The 20,609-nt window shown below is 50.5% G+C and overlaps 1 protein-coding gene across 3 annotated transcripts in view; it reads right to left on the bottom strand.

Annotated features, from left to right (window-relative positions):
* The window catches only part of CAMK2A (calcium/calmodulin dependent protein kinase II alpha), a 75,136-nt gene that overhangs the window by 52,798 nt on the left and 1,729 nt on the right, over positions 1-20,609 (bottom strand). For all 3 annotated transcript variants that reach the window (XM_048860358.2, XM_048860360.2, XM_048860359.2), the window contains exon 2: positions 7,231-7,325. In XM_048860358.2, coding sequence (XP_048716315.1) covers positions 7,231-7,325 — 95 coding nt within the window. The remainder of the gene's footprint in view (positions 1-7,230; positions 7,326-20,609) is intronic.

The raw sequence follows: 20,609 nt of genomic DNA, 5'->3' as shown, positions 1-20,609 counted from the left end.
GCTCTTGATGGACAGTGGCTTGCTTATTTATTGTCCAAAGGATAAAAATTCTGTTGGGGGGTGGGGTAATTAATGCACTAGCCTTCCACCTCCTTTAAATGAGGCTTGTATGAGGCAACAAGATGGGTGAGTTTCCCTTAGACCCTACTGGGTGGTTGTCCATTTCATAAACTCAACCAGCAGCTCCACCTGGTTGGTGGCCTCAATTCAGGGAAAGCCACCTAGGACTGGAGCAGCAGTGGAAGTTGACAAGTCAGGAACAAGGGGCACTGGCAGAGCTGTGCAACGCTCCAGTCCTGGTCTATAATGGTGCGCTGCAAATTAAGGTACGCCACTAGATTTGTATGAGAGTCCAGGTCCGGAGTCGCAGGGGTGCTGTAGGTCGAGACTGAGGAGACTTGGTAGAGCTGGGGCTGGGGGGTCTGGGACGGAAATATTAGGAGGTGCTGCAGATTAGGAAAGAGGTGCATTGGCAGAACTTTGTGGGAGATCAAGCCTGGAATAGCTGTGATGCTTCAGGTCGCGATTGTGGTATATTGGCAGAGCTATGTGTGGGAAGCCTGCGAAATGCTGGTCTATTTTAAGATTTGAAAGGAGATGATTGGGGTTGGGTTCTTTTTACCTTGAGAGAGATGAATAATGGTGCCAGGTAGAAACAACATGAGAGTTTTGCCCATTTTCAGGGCTCTCATTCAGACTAATTCAAAATCACACAGATTGAGGGCTCTGCTACAGGTGACAATGCCCTCCGAAATGCCAGTCAAGAAGAATTCAAAGGCAACTTGATCAGTACTGTGCATTCCCATCCCATCATCTCCCTTTGTTCAACACAGTGCATGCTGCGCCCAGAGCTGATGCGAGGAATGGCTGCCTGAGCGCACACAGCAGCCAAAATGAAAACACAAATTCCCTTTTTCGGCAGCTCAGAGAGAGGGAAACATCTGAGGAGAGGGAGAACACTGCTGCCAGCTGCAGAACTCGATTGCCTTGCCCAGGCTGAGGTGGCACCTGGCCAAACCAAGGCAACTCCCCCAGCCCCTGGTTTCAGATTTGGTGAGGTTGTCTCAGTCAGAGAGAGGGAGCTTTGCTAACCAGCCCAGGACCTGAGCGCTGCATCCCCCGGGCTGGCATCTCAGTGTAGTACCAGATCAGTGCCCTCCTTTGGAAGGGATACTGAACCAAGGTTTCCCACCTCTGGCTGTCCAGGGGGGGAGTTAATGATCCCTTGGCACTTACTGGAAAGAGTAGGGGGTAACCTAGGTGTCCTGGCAAACACTCCCTCTCACAGCCAAACAAGTCCTCGTGTCCAAGGCTGAGCGCGAGCTATAGCTGAGTGCACAATGGCTGCTGTGTTTGCCTACACATGCACTGCACCTACACACTGCTTTATAAAGTGGTTTAGCACTTTGAGTACAAATTACATTACATAAAACCAATTCTATTTTCTTTACAGTATGTGAATGCCATCCAGTTATAAAATATAATACAGCGTTCCCACTTGGATCAAGTGCTTGGCAATAAATCTTCCCTTGCTATACGCCTTTTGTCCTCTGCCTCCCAGCTCCATCAACAACGCATTATAGACTTTTCCTTTATAACACACAGCTCAGTACATACACAACCGAACATCAAACTAGGCCCCTGGTAGAGAGGTCTGTGAAAGGAACATCACCGGTGTAGCTCTCAGAGGCTATGGTAGCAGATTAAACCTTCAGCTTTTAAGAACCCACAGATGGGAATCATGCATCGACCCTAGTGGGAATGAAAATATAGCCAGCTCATGCTCTGTTGTTCTGCATTATGTATAGAGAACCATAGGGATGCATGCCACTCTGCAGATATAATATAAACCAAATTCATGCCCCAAGGAGCTTACAGTTTTATTTATGCAGCTAACTCGACTAAAGAAATCATCAGCTCTTGAGAGGGGGTGTCGGGGAGAGGGGACTGGTAGGTGGCAACACAAGGGAAAGGGGGAATAAAAGCTCTCGAGAAAACTTTCTTGTCGTTTAAAAGCTTCAGGGGGGCGGGTTGCAGTCATTTGAGTCATCATGTCACTTCTAGTAACCCTACTACAGGAGGCTTGTGAGAGGGGAACTCCAGAGAGGAGGGTACTGGAGAAAGGTCAGGCCAAGAAGCACAGCAGAGGAGTGCCTGAAGGGGAGTGAAGTTACTAGGCTGTTCCAGGGTGGGTGGGGTGGCAGTGTTGAAGAAGGCGATGAAGTCTGCGTGGGAGGAGATGATGGGAACATGGAAGAGTTAGCGGGGGAAGGCCCATGGGGGGGAGCAGTAAGAAATGGGAGAGGAGATGCAGGAGAGCTTTGAAGGTGAGCACAAAGGAGTATGAATCTGATACAGGAATTACAGCAAGACTGGAGGAGGGGGAAAAGCCATGGCACTGCATTGGGAGAAGAAGGGGACTTTTGCAACGGAGTCTTCGTAGGTCGGCAGGGAACAAAGTGAGGTTTGGAGGGCAACCAGAGGTCATTAGCTTAAAACCAGACCGGCCTGGTGGCCCCTCGGAAATAGTTTGGAAATCTCAGTCTAGTCCCCCTCACAGAAACCATCACCCCCTTTGGGACTTGGTTGGCATCAGGGCCGTCCTTACCCCATAGGCAAAGTAGGCAGCTGCGTAGGGCACCAGGAAATTTGGGGCACCACATTTCCTGGTGCCCTGCGCAGTTGCGTGCTGCTCCAGCCCTTGCTCTGGCTCTTACCCATGCCCCTGCCCGTGCTCCGCCCTGCCTGTTCCTGCCCTGCCCCTTCCCCACCCCTGCTCCGCCCCAGCCCTGTCCCCACTCCTCTGAAGACTGCAGCCAGCCCCAACCCTGCACTCACCACGTGATAAATGGAGTGACCCAGTCCCAGCCTGCTCTGCTCCTTTGGCTCCCAGCCGCGCCGCCGGCGAATGATGGGGGGCAGTTTCCCCCTCCCCCCAAGCCTGGGAGCCAGGAGAGCAGAGCAGGCTGGGGCCGGGTCACTCCACTTCCCGCAGGAAGTGACCAGCCCCCATCCACCGCGGCGGCCTGGGACCAGCCTGCTCCCGCCCGTGGAGGCCTGGTGCCCCACACAGCCCCCCCACAGCGGGGGGGCTGCCTAGAGCACCAAAATAGCTAGGGATGGCCCTGGTTGGCATAGCGACAACAGGGAGCAGGGTCGGAAGGGGCACGGAGAGCTAACCTCTCTCCCTTTTAGGGGTGTTTGGTCCCAGAGGCTGTTCTGCCATCAGGGCAGCTGGACCATCAGAAAAATGGAAACCAATGAATCAAAGCTGAGCAGATTTCCCTTCATTCCATCTCCATGGATCATTCACAGCTGCTAAGGTGACAGGAACACGGCTTCCATTACCAGGTGTGAGATCCAGGCCACAGCACCCCTTCCAATGCCTGCACCCCCAGACTGTACAGTGCATCTTCCACTATGCAGTGTGACCAGCTCTCCCATCCATCACTGCTTAGTCCAGGCTAGGACTTTGGGTGATCAGGGCCAAGATTTTCACAAGAGGCCAGTGATTTGAGCTGTCCTAGTGTTTGGCTACTCACCCTGAAAGGGGCCTGATTTTCATAATTGCTGCGTGCCTGGCCCCTGGTGAACAAGTCCTGTTAAGGCATCTCAATTTGAGCACCTAAAAATAGAGGCACCCAAAATTATTAGCCCCTTTAGAAAATCTCAGCCCCTCTGTGTAGTGACACTAGGCAGTGCAGATTGGCTTTAGGCAGCCTGGAAGCCAGAGAGAACCACGGGGGCTGTCTGCGTCCAGCAGTTTCACTAACGAATCCCTTCCATTCATTACTGCTGAACCTGGCCTCATGACTCCCAGGAAGGACGCTCAACCCTGCAAAGCAGCGGGGCTTCAGAGAAGGCGCTCGCTCTTCTGTGAACAGCTTGCCAGCCACGGAAGAGGACTGAGGGGTACTTTCAAAAGAGCGAGTGTCTCCACGGAGAGTCATAGCACCCTGCCTAAAACATTTGGGGATGTCTGCAGTGCAGCTCCAATAGCCATATCCCAGCTAGCTTTCACCTGGCTAGCTCGGGCACCGGTAGCCGCGGCGCAGGCTGCAGGAGCACCATCAGAACGCTGGGTACCTGCTCGGGGGCTAGCATGCATGGAAGCTCGTGCTGCCCTGGCTTCACCATTCCAGCCCCAGATTAAAGCCAGCTCAGGGTGTGTCTGTGCGAGCTTCACCCACCCATTGCAGAGCAGATACATCCTTGGCCTGTAGCGAGCCCGGCCCCTCCAGGTCAAAGCTGAGTCACAGGTTATGTTGACCCTGGAGCTGACGTTGTCACTTCCAGCTCTCATAGACATACATGCGCTAGATCTCATCGAGCTAGTGGGCTGAACGTAGAAGCACGGCTGTGACACAAGCCGCAGCAGGGGCTAGCTGCCCGGAGGACGTACCTACAGGATCGTCCTCGGGATGGCTAGCTGCTGCGGCTACAGTTCTCTTTGGACCATGCTAGCTCAGTCGGGGCTAGCGCGGGTATGTCTGCTCCAGCTGCAAGTTACACTTCCCAGCCCCAGTGCCGCCATGCCCACGGTCACAGTCTCCATACGGATACATACACGATGTCAGTCGCGAATGCTTTCCGTCCCACACCTTTCAAAGTGACAGCGGGCCACTACATGCCATGGAAGAGCTGGCTCTATGGCATGGCCCCATTCAGCTTGGGGCAGGCAAAAGCAAAAGATGAAGACGGATGAAAACTTTTTAATACAGCTGGTCAGTAGCAGGGCAAAACATTCCAGGGCAGCGAAGCTGCCAGGCTCACCCAGGTGGAAGGTCTGCTCTCAGTCTGCTTTCAGGGCCAGAGAGCCATGCAGAGCAGCAGGAGATTGTCAGGGACTCACAAGTTGTTATGGCTGTGAAGAAAAATGGTTCCTACATTGTTCTTGACAGTTTTGGGTCTCGGAGACCCTGACGATCCCTTGCGCAGCCAGTTCCACCAAGAACAGCAACAATCAATTATGCAACTTTTTGCAGGCAATTTGCACCCGTGTGTGTGGCTGGGGACAAGGGGGGGGGCGGGGGGAGGAGGAAAGGCGGAGGGGACTGCATGGAACAGCAGCTGGGACCAAATGCAATGAGCCACGCTCTTCTGTGGAAGAGGTTTTCCACTCTGCAAAGCACAGCCGTTGCCCATGGCAGGCTACAGGGGCTAAGCAGCAAGGCGGCTGTGACAGGCACCTCTGAAGAGAACTGGGAAAGAGGACATGGGTGGAAAATAAAATAAGTTCTTTTCCCATTGCTGGCGGGCCATGTTTCTTAGGGCTTTCTGGATAGAGAGAACAGAGGGGCTCGGGGGTGGGGGAATTATTGAAGGGTTTGATCTCTCCTGCTAATATTTTCACTCTATTTATCATCGGCAACAACCTGTGGCACCTGTCTGAGGTCAGTGCATGGTCACTGCTCCCCTGGGTCTGATTCACTTGGGGCAGCCAGACACAGGCTGGTTGGGGGTTGTAGCAGAGTCCCCAAGTGGAAGAGCAAAGCATGATTGGAGCCCTTTGAAAAGAGAGGGTACCCTTAGGGTGCTGGCTAGAAAATAAGAATGGCCATACTGGGTCAGACCAATGGTCCAGCTAGCCCAGGAGCCTGTCTTCCAACAAAAAAGAACAGGAGTACTTGTGGCACCTTAGAGACTAAAATTTTTTTTATTTATTTGTTAGTCTCTAAGGTGCCACAAGTACTCCTGTTCATTTTTGCGGATATAGACTAACACAGCTGCTACTCTGAAACCCATCTTCCAACAGTGGCTGGTGCCAGATGCTTCAGACAGAATGAAGAGAACAGAGCAATTATCAAGTGATCCATCCCCAGTTGTCCAGTCCCAGCTTCTGGCAGTCAGAGGTTCAGGGATACCCAGAGCATGGAGTTGCATCTCTGGCCATCTTGGCTAAAAGCCATTGATGGACCTAGCCTCCATGAACTTATCTAGTTCTTTTTTGAACCCAGTTATATTTTGGCCTTCACAACACCCCCTGGCAATGAGTTCCACAGGCTGATTGTGTGCTGTGTGAAAGAAGTACTTCCTTATGTTTGTTTTAAACCTGCTGGCTAGTAATTTCATGGGGGAGCCCTGCTTCCTGCGTTATGGCAAGGGGTAAATAATACCCTAGTCACTTTCTTCACCCCCTTCATAGTTGTGATTACTCCTTAATATGGAGGTTCACTAATGAGCACCTCCCTGTCTACGGCCACCACGGCCCCCAGTGACATGGAAAAGGCATCTTGGGACAGCACTGAGGAATGAAGGTTAAAGTCTACATCTGTTCGGTTATAGCTCTCCTGTTTGTATCTGTGCTCTGTGTCTCCTTCTCTCATTACTACTGAATCTCCCTCAGCCACACTCCCTGCTCTCACCTGTCCAGGCCCTTTTGCTCTTTGGTACTCTTCTGTGTTTGCTACTCCCCCAGCGCTGGCTGTGTGTGTGAATGAAGTTACCTGGCAAAGACTGACATGGAGCAGCCACGCTGGGTGCAGAGAGGGGCTTAGTTTCTGAGTTCAGCTGGCTAAAAAAAACATCTAGAAATGCCAACAGACTCCTGGCCCAAGCTGCAGCGAACAGGAAGCATCACTGCTCAAGGCCTGATGGCTGCTTCGCCACCGGGAAGGAAACAGCTCCACAGGCTCGGAACCACACTTCAGAGAAACGAAGTGAGAAGACGATTGCAGAGGTGGGGAGAATTCCCACACGGGACAAAAGCCATCACCACCACTCAACATGAGGCTCCAGAATTAGCTCCACGTAGAAGGTCCAAACCTGGCTGGCGCTGAATGCTCCCCATTCCCACTGAAGTCAATGGGAGCTGTGGGCGCTCAGCCCCTGGCAGGCCTAAACCCACAGAGCTGGAGTGTTAGTAGGCCGGGGGGCTACCTCAGGGTATGTTTTTCATGCAGGTAAAAGCTTAGCTTGGCTAACTGGCTTTTCTGTGCTCTGCCTCTCTTCTCTGCAACTCCCCATTATCCAAATACAGGCTGGATCCCCCCTCGCATCATGGCCCCAGTTCCATGCTGATAAAGGGGATTCAACTGTTCAGGAAAACATGCCCATATCTCTTCCTTCCTTCCTGCAGTTCCCACCCACAGAGCAGAATCAGCAGGAGGTATTAAAGGTTAAGGCTCACCTTGGTCCAAGCAGAGGAGGCGTGAGGTGGGCAAGGGCAGTGGAATCAGTGGAAAGGCACCTGCTCCCAGGAGGTATGCCACAAGACTTCAGCGCACTTACCTCTGGCAGTGAGCTTCTTGGTGTTTATGATCTTGGCTGCGTACTCCTGTCCCGCCAGCACCTTCACGCATCTCCGGACGATTGAGAAGGCACCTCTGGGGGAGACAAGAGCCCAGAAAGAAAGTGAAAGGGGTTGGACTCAAAAGGAAAAGCAGGAGCGCCACACGGCACCTGCCAGCATTGGAGACTTGAAAACAGAAACACATGTATGAACTCTGGACAAGGAGGAGAGTTCTGGAGGGACAGACTCAATAGTGGTAATTAGCATGATTGGAAAGATAGGGATTATCCTGTCCAAACTGAGCTAGATGGCATGGGCAAGACTGTTAGGAAAACGCTCCCATCCTGAGAGCTGATTCTGGGAGGGCAGGGACCAGGGCTCTGTCAAGGCTGAATCCCCACTCTGTCACTCCGAGTGCAGAAGGTGGGGGCCCACAGGGATTCTAAAAATTAGTACTTGCCACTCCAGGCTTCTATTACACTTCCGAGGTTACAGCTTTTCTCTGACCTTGGCTTGGTAAATGCTGCCACCACCCAAATGAAAAAAAGACAACCTTGGACCCAGGCAGGAACACTTGGGAATTCCTCCCTGTGAGGTACCCTCAAGCCCTTTCACCCACCTCCGGGGAAGAGCTGAGAAGGAAAACAAAGGAAATTAGCTGTGCTACCAGCTAATCAAACAGCATATGCACAAACCACTTAGGACACCAAAAATCCAATCCTGTTCTTAAAAAAGGTAAATTTTATTAAAAACAAAAAGAAAGAAAATACATCTGGAACTTAGGCTTTTGCTAGATTTTAAAAGAGCAATTCCAAAAATCAAGCACTCAAAATAGCTTTCTTGGGGGTTCAGCTTAAAAGGTTATAAGAAAACAAAAGCATTTGGGGTTAGCACAGAAGTGATCCACAAGCCAAAATAAAAAAATCAACCTGATTGTGCCTTACTAAACATTTCCTATCCAAATAATTCCTTCTAGGTATGGAAGATGAATTTTCATACCTGGTTCAAGCCTTACATAGCATTGCTGCTCCATCCCTGCAGCCCAGAGAACAACAGACAAACGGAAAGTTTCTTTCCCAATTTTAAAAGTTCTAGCCTTCCCATTGGCTCTTTTGGTCGGGTGCCCACCCCTTTTCTTTTACCTGTGGGTTTGTTAACCATTTACAGGTATAGCAAGCAGAGAACAGACACCAAGAGGGATTTTACAGCTAACTGGCTGGGTGTATCCATCAAAGGGAGCTACTCCCCCCATCCCCTTCATGTATCACAGGCTCTGAGACAAGCAATTCAGTATTAGAAAAAAGACCAGTTTATCTCCCCTCTTTTACCTGGTTTGCTGGAAAGCTCAAAATCAAGTACATTTACTGGACTTTTTTCACATTTTCTTCTCTCCCAAAAAGGCCAGTCTTTGATTGGTGGAAACCACTTTCTGTCTTATCAAACATCTTGCACTACAGGTTGCAACCTTTGTCAAAAATATTGACTTAGGAAGGGATAACAGAAATGAAAGTGGCTTTTATTCACAAACTAATTGTGGCTGCTTTTTAGTCTTTTGATTGTGCTTTCTACCGTAAAATTACTGTAATAATACACATAGGCAGATGCAAACATGGTATCAAAAACCCAGATCAGCAACAGGGAATTTATGGCACAAGAAGCCCCTTCCACTAGCAAACACTCAGAATCCACTCACGGAGAAGTATCTATTACAAGCAGCAGCTCACAGGGTATTTTAAGATGATGGATGAATGAGTAAATGTGTCTTGGGATCACTTCATGAGTGAGTGTGTCTTGGAATCACATGTGCATTTCAGGGCCAGGTAGAGGAATCTACGTATGGCATCTTGGGAACACATGGGCAGGTTGGTGTGTGTGCGTCTCACTTGGGCACACGTGGGTACTTCAGCTTGGTGAATGCATGTCTGAGGTGAATTGTGGGTCATAGATCTTCAGATCACAATTGAGTGAATGAACATGTGTGTTTCCTGGGCGCATGCAGGTGACTAGTGAGTACATGCATCTCACGATCGTGCACGTGTATTGTGGGGGATGATACGAGTGGGTGACTGAGCATATATCAGGTATTTCAACCTTAGGTGCCGTCCATCACACTTGGTCTGCCCTGCAGCATCCTCTACCGTTCCCGCCCTTGGTCTCTCCAGAGCGGAAGCCGTGTAGCATGTTGAGCAGTGCCAGACTGCGTGGTACTTTTATGATGTGTATCTACGTCCACTTGGCAACAGAATGAAACCTGCCAATTTCATTGCACTTGTGGTCCAAACGGATTCTGAACCCAGATCTTAGCTGGGAGCTGCAACAACTTGTACGCTCTGTGAATCGGCACAGAGGGCACCTGCCACACACACTCACCAGTGGGTTACAAAAGGTTAATCCACTCGTTCCCAGCATCACTGAGCCCCGCCTCCTCCATCTGTAAACAGGGGGACCCACGTATATTTGGAACATAGTGAATGGAAGCCACCAGCGTGGAGAAGTGCTGAAGAGTTTGACAAATGACTCTCTTACCCTGGCTGCCACAGTTCACTAACAGCTTGGACAGTGCTCTATGCCCAAGGAGGTGATAGGTGAGCAGAGTTCCCTCTCCTTTGCTGAGAAGGGGACAGATCCACATGGCATTCTCCTCTTCCTGCCTCCACCCAAAAGGACCACAGAGCTCAGCACTCAAAGAGCTTTTCCAAGACACTGACCTCACTGTCCCTTGAAGCAATGAGCAAAGCAATATTGGAAACCGAAGTCCATCAGAAAACTGAAACAGCATCTCCCTGAACCATCACCTGAGCAGCCTCCCCTCCGTGTGGGATGCAACGACCAGCAACCTCCCTAACAGCTCAATCTTGAGTCTCTGCACCAGATTCTGCAGTGTGATTTTGGAACACTGACCCAGCTAGACCAACAAACTCATTGCACTTTAGGAACACAGTTTGGATTTGAGCACCGTCTTTCCAAGCTGCAAGGCAAGGCAAGGCACAACCCTACCCACACCAGGCCTGCTAAATAGGAGCTAGGACTCTGCATTTAGTGATCTTTCTGCCAGATCCATTCAAATCAGTCAACAATCAAAAGCAATCCCCCCTCCTGCCCCCCTTCCTTCCTTCCATCTCCCCGCATAAACGGGAAAGGAATAAAATCAGGAAACAGGCTCTCTGCTGAGCAATGATGACCAATTGATTTTCCCGGTGGGAGGAGGAGGAGGTAGGCAATTTGGGTTTGAATATGAATCTTTAGTGAAATGGGGAAGCAACGGGGTGCGAGAAGCTGCAGTAAAGAACTTATTGAAATCCCAATGGAGAAGCCAACCTATGCACCCGGAGCCACAGCTGGAAAGTACTGCTCAGGGTCACGTGGCTGCGGCCAGCAGGGCTAGCCACAGGAGACTCTTCTGGAGGGGTTTGAAAGACGAGAAAGCCAAACGGGAACTTTTCCTGCCTCTCTGTCTTGTGGGAGCCTGAGATTTATTCTTGGCCTCTGTAAGATCTGATTTCAGAGTAGCAGCCGTGTTAGTCTGTATTCGCAAAAAGAAAAGGAGTACTTGTGGCACCTTAGAGACTAACCAATTTATTTGCGCATAAGCTTTCGTGAGCTACAGCTCACTTCATCGGATGTGTACTGTGGAAAATACAGAAGATGTTCTTATACATACAAACCATGAAAAAATGGGTGTTTACCACTACAAAAGGTTTTCTCTCCCCCCACCCCACTCTCCTGCTGGTAATAGCCCATCATAAGTGATCACTCTCCTTACAATGTGTATGATAATCAAGTTGGGCCATTTCCAGCATAAATCCGGGGGGGGAAGGGAGGGAGAAAACCTGGATTTGTGCTGGAAATGGCCCACCTTGATCATCATACACATTGTAAGGAGAGTGATCACTTTAGATAAGCTATTACCAACAGGAGAGTGGGTTTGTGGGTGGGGGGGGGGGGGGGGAGAAAACCTGGATTTGTGCTGGAAACGGCCCAACTTGATTATCATACACATTGTAAGGAGAGTGATCACTTTGGATGGGCTATTACCAGCAGGAGAGTGGGGTGGGGGGAGAGAAAACCTTCTGTAGTGGTAAACACCCATTTTTTCATGGTTTGTATGTATAAGAACATCTTCTGTATTTTCCACAGTGTGCATCCGATGAAGTGAGCTGTAGCTCATGGAAGCTTATGCTCAAATAAATTGGTTAGTCTCTAAGGTGCCACAAGTACTCCTTTTCTTTTTGTAAGATCTGAACTATTCTTATCCCCGGAGCCTGGAGGGCAAGGGGTTTAACTGGAATGTGGGGGGCAGAGGAGAGAGAGAGGAGTAAATGCTGCATTTCATGCTGCATTTCTCCACTGAGGGGCCGCCCATCCATTCTGGGTCCTTGAGGCTCCCTGTGTGCATTTGTCTTCATCACGCCTGCCTTCCTGGAAGTGGGGGATTTGGGCACCGTTTGCTGCGCCTATTTCCACATCAGAACCCCACGCTCTGGTACCTGGATGGAAAGAAATCAGTGCTCCCATGCCTGGGAAAACCTCCCTAGCTTGCACACAGAGCTCGTCTACAAAACTGTCCATCTGTCACTGTCACCCACATCCTCCCTCCTCCTCTGCTGCTCTTTGGTAGTTACACCTGCGAAACATGTCTTACCTTAATTTAGACGGTGAACACTTTGGGGCGGGGGTTGTCTCTTTCTAGGTGTTTGCCCAACACCCAACCCCACGGACTAGTGCCATGCAAATAGGGCTAAGGGTGCCATCCACTGCTGCTGACGCTCGTGATTTTATTGGGAATCTTATATTTGGGGGGTTTCTGAAAGCCCCGATTCTGGATTTGGGCTCATTCCTGGAAATCTCAGCTTTCCTTTGAAAACAATAAGGAAGTGTCTAGCCCTCGTGGGTGTGGAGAATAGCCTGAAAAGGTGGCCTGAGTGCAACGTAAAGGCTCATACACCCAGAAGGCAAATGCCCAAGATTGCTTGGGGTTTTTTCAATCTCCTGCTTGTTCAGGTCCAATGATTTTTGGCCCAACTAATTGGGGTTGGCGCTAGTGAGAGTGCCCCCAACTCCCACTGCTTTCAGTTCTTGCTAAGGGGATTGAGATCATGCCCTGATATCTAAGTATGGACAGAAAGCCCATGCTCTGAAATCTATGGGAGACAGAGTTCTCACACTGATACCTGGCCCTCTTCTATACCCTGGGAGCAGCCAGAGATCCCCCAGGGTTCTGCCAATACATCGTGGACTGGATTGCTATAAATCCTGTAACTTTCCACTGTCTAAATAAATAAAGGAATTAATTCATTTCAATTCAAATAAACAATCCAGAAAGAGGAAGTGTCAGGAAACCTCAGAAGACCACAATCAGGAAGCTGGAAACGTATCCGTCTGGTTCACTGGGGCAGGAACATTCCGCCAACACACTTGATTGTTCAGCTCTTCTTTGTCTTTGTAACAGATCACATGTGATGAATTAAGAAGAGTCCAGAGAGTGCAGCAGGAGGACCAAGGCACTGGCCTTTCATCACAAGAACAGCGAGTTTCAATTTGGCTTAAGTAATAAGTGAAATGAGTCTGCAGGGCTCAGCTGAGTCCTTAGTGAATCTTTATCAATGTCACAGAACTGCCACATTACAGACTATCTCTCTGGTTAGGAGAATCTGGAACTGAGGGTAGGAAGGGAGGAATTGCTATAGTGGATCAGACTTGAGGTAGAGATGCCTCAGGAGACAACTTAAGAACCCTGGCAATGAGTTCCACAGTCTACTTATACATTTTGTGAAAATATTACCTTTGATTAGTTTTTAATTTCTCATCTTTTAATTTCATTGAATGGCCCCTTATTCTTGTCAGGGAGAACAGAAGTTTCTGCTCTACCATCGCCGGACCATTCATTATTAGATATACTTTTATCACATCCCCTTTTCTTCATCTCCTTTGTAAGGTAAACAATCCCAATCTTTTCAATCTCTCTTTCTCAGAGAGTTTTCTCTGCCTTGATCATTCTTGTCTCCCTTCTCTGAAATCCCTTAGTTATGCAATATCCTTTTTGAGATGGTGTGACCAGGACTGCATCCCGAAAGAGGCCATACCATTGTTTTCTATAAGGGCATTAGAATATGCTTCATATTACTCTCCATCCCATCCCTTATGCAGCCTAATGTCTTGTTTGCTTTTTGACCATAGCTGCATACCGAGAAATTGTCCCCACTGAGCTGTCTGCAGTGATGCCCAGGTCCCTTTCTTGTGTTGATATGGTCAATTCAGAACCTTGGAATAGACTGGACGAGCAGGGCGTGGTGCAGGTCACACTTTAGGTGCACTAGGAGAGCTGGGTGAGGAGCCTGTATCAGCTGGGGCTGTTGCGGGTCAGCACCGAGGTGCATTAACAAAGCTTTGCGGAGACTGTTCGAAAAGCAGCAAGTGCCACAGCTGTGGATGGAGCCGTGTGGGACAGCCTTGCATAAAGGTGTGGCTATGTGTAGGTCAACATTTGTCTAGACTAACAGTGCCTGTGTGTCTGGCACAGGGAGCAGGTGTGCGTGTGTGTTTCAGTTGGATGGGTGCTTTACAGGGTGCGTGCATGTGTTTGCACACGTGTGAGAGTCAAAATGACGTATTATGGGCAATATCCAGGTTGGCTCTGCATGCACGCTGCACAAGGCACTCATGCGGTCAGCATGCAGTTGCTCAGAGGGAATCAGAGTGCATGTTGCATGGTGTTTTCACAGGTCTTGGCTGCAGCAGGAAGGTGACCCATTGCTGGTACTGGAGATTTACATTGAACTGTAAGCATAGACAGCACCCAGCTGCTGAACCCAAGAACCATGGGCAGCAGCAGCTCAGCTGCACAGGGTGCTGATGCCCATTAACGATGGGGAGATTCGCTAGGTTTCAGGACTGCGCATTGTGAGGCGTTCAGAGGGCCTGTGTGCGCACATGCGGCATGGAGCATTCTTAAGGACAGCATGCCTTGTCCGGTATTCAGAGGGTCCTTTGTGCAAAGGCTGCAGGGGAGGTTTGCAATGTGCAAGTGCTGGAGGAAATAGACAGAGGACCTCTGTGTGCATGCTGCAGGGAGCATTCGCCGTCTGTGTGCTGCAGGGGGATTGAGAGTGGCAATATTTCAGTCTGTGTGTGGGTGGGTGAGTGGGTGCATGGATCCGTACATGCATTGAAACATGTGCACAGCTAAAGAGGAAGCATGTATTTACTTTTCAGTGCTTCCCTTCCTTGTATTTACGAGCCCAGCCCTGCTCACAGCCCACTGCCTTCTGGGCTCCTGCTGATCACTCACAACCTTTAAACACAGGACAGTGAACCAAGCCAGGGCCAATGCTGGCTGCTCGCTGGGCAGCAAACTCGGCAGAGTTTAGGCATCAGGCTGAGCCCTGAAGCAGAACAACCACCTGTTGCCGCAGGACAGGGGCACAACTCCAGCCGTGGCAGAACGTGGTGCTGAGCTGGGAGAGCCTCTCTCCTGCCACTTGTTGGCTGCTTGAGAGACAGGCTGGTTGCAGCAAATAGCTCCCAGGGAAGCAATGCTCAGGTCCCTTGGCCTGACCCCTCAGGGCACCCACTCTCACAATGCGATTCCATCTGAACTGCCTTCCCCAGCTCCCACGGACCTGGGGTGTCCCCCTGCCAACTTATAGTGTGCTGTACTGCCTGGACACACTCCAGTTCCCACAGCCAGAGGCCAGCACTCCCTGCTCCCCACAAATACAGAATGCCCCTCCCTGCCCAGCTCCCACAACTGGGGGACATTCACTCTCAGTCCCCCCTAGTCCACCACAGACAGGGGTCACACCCATCTGTTCCCCACTCACAGCACACATCACTCTCAGCTGCTCCCCTCGCCACAGCTGCCCACACACAGGGGATGCCTCGCCCCTGCTGTTTCCCTCACACAGACTCAAGCAGCTGGGGGGGAGGATTTGGGGGGTGGAGGGTGCGTGAGCAGCTCAACAGTACCAGGAACACAGTCCTGCACACATGCTCCTAGCAAAAAACCCCTTCCTAGAGCCACGGCTAGCCAGGAAGGGGGACAGATTGCAGCATAGGGAGGGAAATCTCCACCTGTGAGCAGCCAGTTCTCCCACCTTGCTCCAAAGCACAGTCCACACCTGCTGACAAAGGTCAGTGCTCCCTCCCTTCCTGACATTAGGTTTTATTAACAAAGTAACTCAAAACGAGTCCCAGCCTAAGCTTCCTCGCACAGCTGGGCAGCTACTGCTGCTAGGGCTCCTCCCTAAGGACTGTTCAGCCCAGCCCCTCCATTCCCAACAAACCGCTTCCACCTCCCTTATATCAAGGGTGGAGTTAACAAGTCACCTGCAGCAGTGAGTCAGCCGGATTCACTTAGCATCTCCCAGCAGACAGCTCAACACCTCAGACCACTGCAAGCACGGCCCAACACCCTCGCCCCCAGGTCACCATGCGCCCCCCCTTGATCTGTGATGCCCCCATCTTGGTACGTTTGGTGATGCTGGCACCAACCCTTCAGGTCTTGAATAGACATGGGAGTAAGCAAGGTGACGGTAGAAGGGGAGGACGGTGCAGTTATCTTTGCCAAATCTGTTAGGGCAGGTTTTGGTTCTGATAAATAAACACAGGGTGAGGTTTGGATCTGGGCCCTGTTTGAGGGAGGGTGGAGAAACTGTTCCAAGTTAGAGTCAGGAGGCAAGAACTGCTCCAGTTTCATGAATTCATCTTCACGGAGGTATGAGATTCAGGCTGAAATTGGTACAAAGGATCCTGCTTCAACAAAAATGGTTCTTAATCCAGAATCTCTCTCCAGGTAGCTGGTAACCTACCATCTTCTCTCCTCTCAGTCCAAGCAGCAGCTGGCCAGCTCTCCCTTGTGTAGCAACTCATGCACGTTCATGGGTTCAGTCCCTCTGGTGGAGGAGGGGAAAGTGTCACCATCTCCCCCTTGCCGCCTGTCTATATTTGATGGGTGGCATGTCCTTGGCCCCGGGATTTGAGGCGGCAGCTGGAACCCATCACCTGAGGGGGTCACGGACACAAATGCACTCCCGTTTCCCCTCGCTTCAGCCAGAGTTGGGTCTTTCTGTAGGAGCCCCTCCACTGAGAGGTCACCAACACACAGCCCCTCTGTTCTGCCCTGTATCTGCTATCCCAGCCTCGCAGACAACGTGTAGGGTCAGCTTTAAGTGTAAGCAAAGCAGGAGGCCACACACGGCCCTGCACCCCACACAAGCTCGGCAACACTCAGGCCCACCCTGGGCGCCAGTTGCCATTAGACCATCCCTACGGCAGCAGACGGCAGGCAACTCGTGGCCTCCTCCGCCCTGGCAGCTTGCAGGACCTGGCTTCATGAGCAGTCACTCTGACACAAGGACACTCTGCGTCTCCGTGTTTCACACCTTCCCTGCCAGCACCAGCCTGCTATGCTGCCTCCCTTCTGCACCTCCTCCTCCTCCCAGTCCGTTAAAGGATTTCTCTCCTTTCTAGAAAGAAGAGGGTGGGTGGTGGTGGTGGGGGGGGTGCTTTTTTTTTTTTTTTTTTTTTTTTTTAATAAAGTCATCTTCTCCTGCTGCTCTGGGAGTGAAGGGGCTGATTATACAGTGCTGCATGATCATTTCCTCCAGCCCCTCCCGTCACCTGCCGTGGGGGCGGACTCAAAGAGTTGAGAGGAGCCTGGAGCCAGAAGGAGACATTCTTTCTATTTGTCTCACTTCAGTTCCCTCCCTTGCCGACTGCCTCCCCCCCACCCTGCAACTGCGTGCTCCCCTTGTTCTTCAGCCGCTTGTTTTGTTCCCCAGCCTCCTCGGGGAAGATAGAGTTAGCGATCCCTATGGTGACCCGCAGATGGAGAATGCAAGGTTCTTGTTTCTCCAGTCAAGGTAGCAAGGCCGCCCTGGAGTATAGTTCTTCCAGAAGGAGCCGGGTTTTGTCTTTCACTCCTGGGAGGGAGGCTGGGAGCTCAGCCATGCTGGGAGGAAGGCAGACTCTGGAAATGCTTCCTCCTCCCTCTGGGAGATCTTGGGATGGTGCAAATGGACTGATCCAGCAGCACCAGAAAATGCCCCAGAGACAAGGATGTCTTTGTCAAGCCAATTTCCACCTCCTGCCCCTCTCTGCTCCTGGCCATCCCCATCCCTTAGACCCCAAAGTCTCTCTGAGCCTCACATGAACCGTGCTTCAGCTTTCCCTTAGGTGGCGCTCTCCTGTACAGACAATGGCTCACCTGGCTGGCAGGAGACATGCTCAGGACATGAACTCTACAGCTAAGGCTGAGTGGAGAGATGAAAGTGCAAAGACACACTAGTGCACTGTTTAAGATGAGACATCCAAATAAGAGCCAGGGTCCTTCACCTCTGTTATCTCAATGATCAATGCCTGATACTTCTCAGGGAGATGGGGAAACCCCCATAATGCACTTAGGCAACTGTGTAATATTTTCCATGGAGAAGGGGAATTCCTTCTCAACTCCAACGGTGATCCTCTTACACCCTAGATTTGATTACCACTCCCTTAGCAGGAGTAATGACAACTGTTGTTCTTGGCCATCAAATTAACCACCTACCATGATCTGGCCCCCTGCATAGAGGGCTCCCTTCAACACCATTACCCTTGGGCTGCTAGGGAAGGGCATCAGTGTTCTGTTATCGGTCCTCTTCACTGGTCAGTCCAAAGGAACGCCACCCCCAACCTCTGACTCATCTCCCCACAGCCTGGTTCAGGCCTGGCTCAGGCCCAGCTCCCTGCACTTGGGGAGTGGGAGACCAAGCCCCAGACAGCAGCATAACCTGTCGCTCTCACAGTGCACTGTCGTCTCTGCATCATCATTCAGCAGCTTCAGGGCAATGACATGAAACTGAAGATGTGACCCAGGAAATCCAAGCTTTTTAGCACCTTGAGGGCCTTTGAGTCCTTCCTGGATTCTGCCCCCCATCCCCACAAGAAGGGAGCTGCACATTAAGGACCGTTGCTCCGGATGTAGCTCCCGCCAGAGTCTGTCATGACCGTGGGATGGAAGACCATGTGAAGAGATTCCTTCTCCTTCCTCTAGAGGCAGCGCTCACATCTCCAGAGCTCCCAGCCAGGATAAGAGATGACTGCAGCTCTCCCAGAGTCAGCACTGAAGCTGAGCAAAACTCAGAATTTCCATCCCGCATGAAAGTCCCATATTTGAACATTTGTTTTCGTCTCAAATCGGGACAAAAATTAATTGTGATTCAGAAACTTTGAAACGTTTCTCTTTGATGTTCCTGAAATTGAAATATTCATTTTGGTTTGTTGAACTGTCTCAAAATGAAGCATTATGGGTCAGTTCAACATTAAACTGGTTTGCTCCATTGTAGAAGTGGTAGTTCTGGACCTGGATGCTCCAATGCTCCCCTATCTGCCAGGCTCCCTGGCCAGACTCCATTTCCCATGATGCACCACGCAGCAGGAACCAAGAGGAGTTCATGCTGCATTATGGGAGATGTAATATCCAGGGAGCCCAGCCATAGGAGAGAATGGGGGCATGAATTACAAGTCCCAGAAGACAATGCACTGATAGGGAAATGCAGTTTAATGTTCTGTTGAACTGAATCAAAATGAAACATGTCAGGTCAGTTCAACAAAACTAAACATTCTGATTTGGGCTGAACTGACCTGACTTCATTTCGATTTTCCCAACAGACAAATGTAACTGGCAAAATTGTAATTTTCCCAACAGAAAAATTTGATTTTTGCAGGAACTCCAATTTCCACTGGAAAACCATTCCAATGGAAAAGTCCCCATAGCTCTAGTCTGCATGTTGTGACTTACTGGGTTGACAAGACAGCAAGGCCTTCAATGCACTTAGGAGCATACCCCAGAGATGCAGCTCTGCTCCAACCTCCACCCCCTTCGAGCTCACACACAAGTTATAATCCTTCTGGAGTAAACTAGATCTCTTCAACACAGGCAAACAAAGAACACTGTGGGCGAGTGAAGAATAGGGTCCAGCCTGCCTCTGAACTACCTCCCTTCAGTCGGCTCAATTCTCAACATGAGCAATACCAAGGGGTAACCTTCCCATCTACTCAGTGAAAGGACAGTCTGGGCCGCAGGCAGGAACATGGCCTTCTTAGAACCATGGGTTCAGATCCTAGCAGGGCTGGCTCAGCCTGTCATCTATCCAACGCAAAGAGACTTGGAGGTGCCGTGAAAAGCCAAGGTCCTATCTGCCGCATGTGAATGTTATTGGTTTATTTTTGGATTTGGGAAAACGCATCCATTGAAAATGCCTCTGGTCTAGCATTGCAGCAGAGCACAAAACCAGCTAACTCAGGCTTGGATCCCAACAGATGTTCACATCTGAAGATCAAGCCTAAAAGATATTAATGATCCACTAGTCCTTTCCATCAAGGGAGGGGCTTGCCATAGTGTCCTAGGCTACACTCTCTCCTGTACACATGGCTATGCTGGGTTTCTGCCTGTGCAATGTTTGGCTGCTGCCTACCCTTCCCCAGAGGCAGCTGCTTTGCAGCAGTGTTGTGTGAATCTGTGAAGAGCTTTGGGATCCATCAGGATGGAGGGTGATACACAAACAAAAAATGTTAATACCATTAAATAATAAAACAAAACATTCTCCGGGTAACACTAGAAAATGTGCCTTGGTTACTCGAGAGACTGTGGAGGAAACACACTCTTGGGCTTGTGCATAAGGCATGTGCCCATGCAGAGTTGTATCCCATCCTGCCTGTGCCTCACTCTATTATCCTCACATTTCCTATGTCGCACCCCATCCCTACCTTTTCTGTGCACCCCCCCTGCCATTTAGAACCATCCTGGCTGTGCCACGTACCCAGTTTTATTCCTTGTCCCCTCCAGCCATGCCCGCAGCACCTGAGAACACTTCACATGGTTGCAGTCCCTCCCGCCCCACTCCGCGCAGCAACCATGCAGCAGCGTGAGCGAAGAGATGAGAAGCCTCTGGAAGAAACAGGTTCAAAGCAGGTGTCTGAGGGGAAAGAATAGCTTGCCCCTCTCGGGCTAACCCACCAGCTTTATCTCCATTTATCGCATAGACCTGGTCACCGACTCAATACTTCACTTCAGTCTGAATCACAGTGTCCCAGGAGTGACGCAGTCATCAAACATTGGTGAAAAATAAATACAGTGTGCTGTGCGCTTCACAAGCCATCTAGGTGCACACGCATATCCCAGAGCCAGCTGGACACAGGCTTCCTTGGAGTTGCACCTGCTTCAGCGAGCAGCAAATCTGGCCCATTCTGTCCTCCCCTCTCTTTTGCACAGGAAATACTAGTCACTTTCAGTCCAGAAGAAAGCACCCTCCGCTTTCACTCCATTTCTCCATCCTCGCCCCCAGTTTTGTATCCCCACCTGCCTGCACATAGTCATAGACAAACCCAACACCTGTGCGCA

The sequence above is a fragment of the Caretta caretta genome, chromosome 8, assembly GCF_965140235.1.
Source record: "Caretta caretta isolate rCarCar2 chromosome 8, rCarCar1.hap1, whole genome shotgun sequence".
Taxonomy (NCBI): Eukaryota; Metazoa; Chordata; order Testudines; family Cheloniidae; genus Caretta; species Caretta caretta.
Note: the sequence above shows the minus strand (reverse complement) of the source record. Positions and strands in the feature narration are given on the sequence as shown.